The sequence below is a fragment of the Manacus vitellinus genome, unplaced genomic scaffold (assembly GCF_001715985.3).
Source record: "Manacus vitellinus isolate BGI_N305 unplaced genomic scaffold, ASM171598v3 scaffold_23_pilon, whole genome shotgun sequence".
NCBI classification, from domain to species: Eukaryota; Metazoa; Chordata; class Aves; order Passeriformes; family Pipridae; genus Manacus; species Manacus vitellinus.
This window is the reverse complement of record NW_021939718.1, coordinates 6,533,877-6,542,728: the sequence shown is the minus strand read 5'-3', so window position 1 is coordinate 6,542,728 and position 8,852 is coordinate 6,533,877. Positions and strand designations below refer to the sequence as shown.

The 8,852-nt window shown below is 45.4% G+C and overlaps 1 protein-coding gene across 2 annotated transcripts in view; it reads right to left on the bottom strand.

Moving 5' to 3' along the window:
* ELL2 (elongation factor for RNA polymerase II 2) overlaps positions 1 to 8,319 on the bottom strand; it is an 11,878-nt gene extending 3,559 nt beyond the window's left edge. Inside the window, exons 1-7 of one of the 2 annotated variants that reach the window (XM_029959947.1) lie at positions 6,990 to 8,319; positions 6,248 to 6,501; positions 5,647 to 5,771; positions 5,411 to 5,501; positions 3,875 to 4,112; positions 3,708 to 3,774; positions 727 to 898 (exon numbers count right to left, since the gene is read on the bottom strand). In XM_029959947.1, the coding sequence (XP_029815807.1) occupies positions 727 to 898; positions 3,708 to 3,774; positions 3,875 to 4,112; positions 5,411 to 5,501; positions 5,647 to 5,771; positions 6,248 to 6,427 (873 nt within the window). In that variant the 5' untranslated portion in view covers positions 6,428 to 6,501; positions 6,990 to 8,319. Of the gene's footprint in view, positions 1 to 726; positions 899 to 3,707; positions 3,775 to 3,874; positions 4,113 to 5,410; positions 5,502 to 5,646; positions 5,772 to 6,247; positions 6,645 to 6,989 lie in introns of those variants that run through there. The other variant, XM_029959946.1, reaches the window with a different exon arrangement.
* Between the last annotated feature and the right edge of the window lie 533 nt (positions 8,320 to 8,852).

Here is an 8,852-nt window from a genome sequence, read left to right as displayed (position 1 = left end):
GGATAAGAAGACAGACTGCTGCCTCAGAAGATGCTGCTGTTCAAAGACTGAAAGGGATCTGTCCTTCTTTCCCTCCTGGACTTTTATTTGGAGGAGAGAAGAGATCTGGTCCACTGTAAATACTATATGTCGTGGTAGAGATAGTTGTGATCGTGTGTATAATGTGATGTGGTATTTATTTGTATAGTCATTGTAATATATTCCCTTTCCCCCACTTTGAGTCTGGTGTGTGTTTTGTCTGGAAAAACCCATCTCACATTAGGTTGAGATGTGGGAGGGGGAATGGAGCTAGGGGATTGGATTTTGGGGCTATCTCAAACCATGACACTAAAATACTCCTTCTGCTCACAAATACATTTGCAATCTGGCCAAAACCAAAATAAATGCCATCCAAAAAGCCTCAGCCTTCACACAGAACTAAAGAATTCTGATACTGAAGACATGGAATGTGTGTTCAAATCAGAGAAGCCAAGGCTGGATGGACAGAACATCAGGTTTTGAACAGCCCTCTCTGCTAAAATTGCAGCTGGGATCAGCCACCTGGAAGATGAGTAAATTTTTGCTGTAGGTTTAGTTATGTGTTAAAAGTCATGGGAAAGAGAGGGTCAGGAAACCTTTTGGGATTATGGCCACTGGTTTCCAGGCATTTCCAGTCTTCTCTCCCATCTGTGTATCAGCACCCCCTCAGCTCACCAGGATATTCTTCACAGTTTTATCCTTCTTTACCTGATATTCTGTGGACCCCTGAGTCACAAACTTCTGTTGTTCATTAAACTTCCCGAATTTCTTGGCAATGTTGTCTGTCTGAGCCAACAAATTCTGGTATTCGCCATACTCTGCATTGAAGTCATCCTTGTAGCTCTGGCGTTGTTCATAGGACACTATAGCTGTGTATTTTCTAATGGAAGATGGAAAACATTTTGCTATTAAGATGTTCTAAGGGAACATTCTAATTCATTTCCATTCTGTAAAGCACACGTGCAATTTTACACCAAGTACATGGTGAATGTCAAGCCCAGACACCCAATCTCAAGTGAGTTCACTCCATGGCTTCCTGCTTCTACAGGCAAGCACATGTGCTTCAAGAGAATGTAGTCAGGTAACTCTAGAAATGGGCCACAGAAAACAACTTCTCCCAGTGATGCATCCCAGGCCAGATGCACCCAATCAGCATGCTGGATGATATTTGAAAAGCAAACTACAGATGTTCTTCAACATTTTGGGAAGTACCTGTGAAGCAATAACCTGGACTTCTGGCTTATGCACAGTGACATCCCCTAGCAAGAGCCCACCATAGCACCCACAGTGCAAGAGTGTAGAGAGGGAAGAAAGGAGAGGCGAAATGGGGAGAAACATGAACCTGTTTTGTTTTTCTGGCTTTTGCATACACTTTGCTTAAAAACTCTGAGTCCCTTTACACTCATACTATCTATATTAAGATTGAAATTATCTTTATGCTAAAGCTGTGATCATACTCATGAATTACGTAGCACTAAGAATCAGGAAGAGAAGCTGGAATAAACTACCAAAGTGCTTTGAGCTGGATCATGTTGCAGGTGCTCTCAGTTTTCAAACTTCTTCTATGGGTGTTATGGGGTAAAAACAGTGTTTTCCCCTGGAGTTAGAAAAGTGGTAACCCCTGAGGGGGTGGTGTTCTTGGTGTAGGGCCCAATCAGAAGCTACATTTCGCTCCTTTGAAATCAGCATATTATAACAGACCGGAAAAGAGGGAAGATGATGTAGCTGGAGAGAAGTAGCCACGTTGTGAAGCCACGAGGAGCTGAGGGGCCAGCGAGCCCTGGGGGGGCTAGGCCCCCCCAGCCCCCAGCTGGGGGCTGTGGAAGCCCAGAACAGCGTTAAAACTGGATCAGGTGCTGTAGTCAAAGGCTGGGGGAGTTTCGCCACTGCGAGTGGGCAGCAGAAGACACTGAAAGCGGCAGCGGAGCAGCACTGAACAGAGAACTGTGGCCGAGAGCCAAAAGAGATAGCAAGCAGCAGAGATGGCACATAGCCAGCTGAGAGATGCAGAGATGTTCCTGCAGGAGGGAGAGCTGGCAACAAAGCAGAGAAAACTCAGCAGAGACTGTTTTTGGGGTAAGACTGAATTACTTTCCCAAAAACCCTTGGAGACCCCTCTTAAAAGGAGGGGGTAGACTTCCATTTGAAGGGAGTCCTGAAATGCAGCAGCACTGGAGAGAGGAGCTGAGAAGCTCAGAGACATCCTGGATGGCCGGACAGAATGCGGGGGAAGTGGCCTTGCCCCGCCCCTGCTGCCACATTGGCAGCTGAGACAGAGCAAAGGAGCTCTGGTAGGACGCCTGGGGCAAAGACCGAACTGAGAGCTGCCCTGAACATTCTGACTCAAGGGAACTCGACCCCTTGAGGAAGGGACTTTCATGGGATGTCTTGCATTCTGTGATATGACCGTGGTGAAGCGAGCTTTGGTCCCTGGTGGCAGTCCACGGGCGAGACCTTCGGTTGGAGCCAAAGGGTTGAGAGGGGTGAGAGGAGACCCCTTTGTGTGTAATGGGGAGAGAGAGAGAGATTCCAGCTACAACAACTCCAGCTACGACTGCTGCTTTGGAGAGACACTGCTGCCCTGAAAGGGGAAAGGATCTTTCCTTCTTCCCTTCTGGACTTTCATTGGAGGGAAAGGAGGGATTTGACCTAATGTAAATATTGCTTTACCATAGGAGAGAGAGTTAAAGTTGTGTATATAATGTATTATAGTATTTATTTGTGTAATAATTGTAATATAATTCCCTTCCTCCCATACTGAGTCTTGTGTTATGTCTGAAAAACCCTCTCACACTGAACCAAATTGTGGGAGGGGGGCTTGGACTTGGAAATTGGATTTTTGGAGGTCTCAAACTATGATAATGGGTCAGGCAGATGGCTGATACAGCACAACCTAATTTTTCCCATGTCACTGAGACCAGGAGATTATCTGTGAGATTGTGCCAGACATGTCTCCTTTCACAGGCAAATTTTCATTTAAGTTTTTAATCCCAATCAGAACTAAGCCAACTTCATGAAATCTTGCATGAAGGTTTTTTTTCTTTAGGTTTTGATCTCGGCTTCCTACTTCAATATTCAGTTACAAAAAGTAACCATCCATAGTGGTCCTCATTAACACTGCTCCCAGCTGACTGGGAAACAGACAGCAAAGAGCCGAATCTGCTAATTTTCACCTAGCAGAGGCTGGGAATTGAAAGTGCATTGAAGTCCTCAGCCTAACATGGGAAGCACGAAACTGCTCCCCTGTAGGGCCAGGCTTTCCCTCAGTCTTTCCATGGAGCATCCCTGACTGTATCATATGGGATCCAGGCGCTGCCATGCCACCAACTCGAAGGCAGATGGAAGATGCGCCAAAGCTGCAGAGCTGCAGGAGGCCTGAGCGCCCTTGCCAATGTCCCTGCTCTCACAGAACCAATTGGCAGTGTTTGACCAGACAGACACACTTCCCCCTCCCCTACCGCACTGCAGATCCTACATGGGGACACAACACCACTGCTGCAGCTGACGCTGCGTGACTGCACTGCCAGCAAGTGTCAGGCTCATCCTGCCCTTCTCCATCACAGTATTCGTTTTGGCTCTGAGCACTGAGGGCCCATCAAAACCTTCTCAAACTCATCTTTCCAAAAGAGGAAGGAACTTAAGACTGCTCCCCACTGAGTATCAAGGGAGATAACTGTTATTTTACTCACATGAAGTAGTCTGGTTGTTCCCTTGATGACACAGGGTCTGCGGAGACAGTGAAAGTTTCTTCAACCCCTACAGAAAAGCAGAATTTTGACACCTGAGATAAACAGATTTTTCCTATAGACAAGCAAACCAACTAGATGGGCTTAAAACTGTCCTTGACCTGACTCACCATGCACTGGAGTTTCAAAAGGAGTCTGAGGTATATCCTTTTGTTGCACCTCAGAGGTGCAGAGGAAAATGGAGCTGACAGTTTCAGATGTGTTAGAAGTTGGAAGGTCTGTGGGAGGCAGCGTTGAGGAAGCAGGACTGAGGCCACCGGCTGCTGGCTGGACTCGACTGGCCAGGCGACCAATCCTCTGCTTTTTGCTCACCACAGGGAAGGTGAAATTGGAATCCAGAGGCCGTTTCTGTAATAATAACAAAATAACTAATATATGGTCAGAATTAGGCTTTGCTCCCATTCTGAGAAAGAAGCATTTCTGAACAGGCAAGTGTTGAAAATACATCATTCTCAGCTACACAGAGCTGTCAAACAAGGAAATACTGCTGCTAAATATGTGGTTTATATCATTCCTAGTTTCTCATCTTGGGATATAAAAAGTCCTTCCTCAACAGCTGAAAGGCTTTGGGAGAAAGATACTCCTTGCAGCAGCTCTATCAAAGGCTTCCTCAAAACAAGGAGATTGGGTCAGTTTTGTTTAGGTCCCAATTTCCACTTGGACACGCTGGGGTAAGACTCAGCTTTTGCTGTCACACAGCCACACGATTTACTAAAGCGGCCCTGGGAAGCAAGGCGGTGGGTGCTGATCACAGCGTGTCAAGTGCAGAGCTGGGAAGAATAGGGAAAAGCTCCAGTCTGGCTACAGTTGTCCTTCCAGCTGTACTCCAGCTGAAGCACTGGTTCATATCCTCTTCCCTCCCAAGCATCCCTGCTCAAATCCATGTACATTGGAAGCTGGGTCCAGGAGTGCCAGACATGGCTCTGCGCCAGCTGCTGAAAGAAGTCCACCTTCTGTGTGGACAGAGACAGGTCAAAAGAGGCTGCTGGGACCTGCACCATTTCCTGCTATGACTGGAAGGGGGGTGAGGGAAAAATAAAGCTGTGTCCTCCCTCCTCTATTCCAAGGCAATTCTCTCCATGGTGGAAGGCTTTCTGTGCTTCCCAGCTTATTTCTGTACACTGCGTGCACTGACGTGCAGTTTGAGGCTCAGAAAGCTTCCAACTATTCACACATGGGCTCTGCTGAACCAAAACTGGGCCTTAAATGCTGCCTAGAGGGGGAAAAACAATATTCCTCCAAGTGGATCACTACTGTAATTTGTCCTTATTCTAGTCTTTCCTAAGATTTCTATTTAGACAGTACCACAAGGATGTTTGGTGTGTTTTATGGTCTAGAGCTGCCAGATCACAAAGAACCTTGAACAGACACAACCAGGTACCAAAGACACAAACACATCTTGTCTTTAGCAGAGCTTCCTGTGCATCACAGTAAACAAATCACATCTGCAAGTTTTTTGCAGTCTTTGACACTGCAACAACCATCTTTAAAAGATTACAGGAATCCCATTAGAAAGAAATGCTTCAGGTGTGTTTATACGCTAAAAACAAGATTAGTGCTTCACATCTCAGCTGTTACACCAATAGAAAGTGTGGTAAAAATATCTTAATGCTCTGTACAGAATGTTTAAGAAATGCGCCAAATACCTCAGAAGTTCTTGATGGAGCATCTGTATCAGAAGGTCCCCAAGGTGTCAAATGGCTGGTGCTGGTGGCATTTTGAGAGAAAGCTGATTTTCTGTAAGGATGGCCCAACATTTCAGGTTACTAGCCAAAAATATCTATTGTCATACTTCTTTCCCTAGAGGGAAGTATTGTCATACTTCATTTCCCAGGAAGTTTTCTGAAATGGCTCTCATCCTTCCCCTACAGAGTGGACTTACCTAGAAAGTCTTATCTCCAAAACCTCTCTGTCTACTTCAGTGTAGCCAGGCCAATCTTTCTGAATGTCTTTAAATAAATGTTCCTTCAGACTGAAGGAATTATCCTTTGCATTCAGGTTGGCTACCTACAGGAAGATAATTAAGAAACTAAATGTTCATTACATCTAAATGCAAACTGCAGATCAAAAACTGCTACTGCAAAGCTAAATTAAAGCTGAAAAAAAAGTACCACAACAAATTATTTCCCACAGTCAAGAGAACCCCTGGGCAGTTCCTCTCCATTAAGCAGTAGAACAGTGCAAGGAAAAGAGACATAAAAGATAAGACATGAGAAGCAACAACATTAGAAAGAGATAATTAATGCCTGCCATTCTAGCAAAAAAAAACCTCTGCCCCAAAAGTTTTCAATCTTTCTTTCCTTTCCTCTCGTGGACTTGCAGTTTGGCCCATATGGATAAAATTTATCGAAAACCTTAAACAAAGAGCATTACATAAGTTGCTCATCAATTTCTAATTTAAACACTGGAGTGACACAGGTAGGAATTCGGAATAAAAGAATAGCAGGAGGGAAAAACTGCTGGCGCAAACTTCAGGATCGCACCTGCTGAAGGATCATTTCAAGGGAATCCTTGTCCTTTTGCATGACTCCATCTCTGTGTAAGTGATTAAGTAACTCTGGCTTCTTGTAATTCTTCAGAGCCAACAAGTGAATTACCCTGTCCTTGAATGGTCGGTCAGAAACTCCACTGGAAATTTTCTGGAAGATGTTTGCAGGGTTCATGGGTGTTGTTCTTTTCCTCTCAGGCACGGGATCTGAAGTGCTTTGTGGGACTCTTCTGATCTCTGTTTTTCTTTCTAAAATAAGGCCAAAAGGGAGGGAAAAAAAATGTGTCATATGGGAGGTTGGGAGAAGGCAAGGAAGTTGGCCTAAAAGTATTTACCAGGACTGATAAACCTGTATTTGTTCAGCATTTCCAGGTCTGTAAGAAGCCAGATAGTAAAGATGCATTGAGTTGGGCATTAACAAACAAACAGTCATTAACAAATGCTCATAAATGAGTGATACTTGAGGCTGGACAGGGGCCAGCAATGTGCATTGGCAGCCCAGAAAGACAACTCTGTCCAGGGCTGCACCAGCAGAGCTGGGGCCAGTAGGCTGAGAGAGAGGATATGACACAGTAGGCACTTGTCTGAAACCACTAACTTGTGTTTGGTACCTGAAAGATGCTAAATGAGTAATGGTGACAAAACAGGGAGCCTTCTCTCTTTGTATCAGGCACACAGAGACTGACCTGTTCCTATGAAGTGCTTCAATTTTGTAATGGAGGGCAAACCTTTAATACCTTTCCACGCTGGCTGCTCCCTGGACTCTGCCTTTCTGGTGTTCAACTGCAAACCTAATCACTCAAACACACACAGTTAAATTTTGTAGAACACTGTAAACTTGCCAGTTGTCTATTGAAGGCACTGCTAATGTTTTGAGAAGTTAAATTCAATGGTAATTGAATAATGCAGAAACTTCCCACAGCAGTCAAGCAAAGCACTTCCTAATGTCATGTCCCTGAAGAAAAAATAACCTGAAACCATATTGAAGCATTTACATGGAAATTAGGAAAGAGTTCTTCAACCCAAGTGTAGTCAAGCACTTGGCAGGCTCCCCAGAACAGTGATCATGGCACCAAGTCTGCCAGAGTTCAGGAAGCACTTGGACAGTGTTCTCAGGCACATGGTGGGATTCACGGAACCAGGAGCTGGACTTGATGATCTTTGTGGATCCCTTCCAATTCAGTATATTCTGTGATGCTGTGACAAACCCCAGTTCCTAACTGGTACTGCATGGAGCATGTTGCCCTATGTCCTACCAGCAACTAGACCTGTCCTACCTGAGTTTCCTCAATGCCAGCCCAAAACAAAAGTACCCCCCAATACCACAATTGCCTTACTGCTGCAAGTCTTCAGACCCCAATTACTGAATGTTAAATATTCACTTGAGATCTATTTACACCACCACCAAGAATCACACATATCATCATTCAATGTCAAACAGAACTTCCCCAATGAGAAGTTCTGAAATACATGAAAGTGGCTCCTCTCACACTGCATTACGGAGCAGTTCAAAAAACAGAGGGGGAGCAGTGCCGGCACCACCTCCTACAATCAACCCTAGACAAGCTCCCTTGGAGTCAAGGCCACACATGTTAAATTTTCTCTTTCCAAAAAGCCATGACAATGCTAGCTTAAAATGCTCTGCTGTGTACAGACAGAGCAAGAGCTGCACTTTCATTGTCAGGGATGTCCCTGCTGGCAGGCAACTGCAGCCAGAGCCAAGTGAGAGCCTATTTTACTCTGTGAAGGTGGATGTACCTGGCTCAGCTCACTGCTGCAGGCAGGACCACTGCTGCTGGTACCATTGAGAGCCTGTAAGGTGCATGTCCACCTTGTGTCTGCCTGGAGACACAAGGCTTCTTGGGGAAACAGTGCTCAGAACAGTTCAATAATGAATGATATTCACCTGAGATGTCTGAACACATCACTTGTTCCAAGAAAACACCACAGAAATTAATTACTAGGTTTAAAACTTACAGACATCCAATAAAAAATGAAAAGCAACCATACCTGAAAATGGTCCATCAGGTCCATCAGTAACCTCTGCACCTTGATTTTGTGATGCCTTTTCTGCCTGAGCCCGGAGTTTGAATTGCAACGCTCCGTAACTATAAAAACATTGAAAAATGTTGAGCCCTTCAGGCACTACTTCAACATGAGAAGTATGGTTGTATCAGGAATGTTAAAACTGGTCTTCACAGGGGAAGAAAAACATTTCCCCGTTCTGACAGCAAGCTAGGACGTAAACAGATTTCCAACTGCCTCTACACGTTCAGACTTTGCCAGTTTTACCTGTCAGTGTGGTTACAATTTCCTCACACAACTGCAGGGCTGTGCTGCTTGTTCTCCTGAGAACCGCTGCAGTGACAGCCACAGGCAGCACTCGGGCAGCTGCCCCGGCACTCTCCTGGTAGGCAGATCCTGCCCTGGAGCCTTCTTGGGTGCTGCCCTCACTCCCACTGCCCTTACCAAGCCTCCTGTGTGGGACCTGCCACAGCAATGGCCCTGACCGAGGACAGGAAACCAGCTTTGGCTCACCTGAAATGCTTCAACCACTCTAAAATGCCCAATTAAGGCTCCAAGAAAAAGCATCAACAACC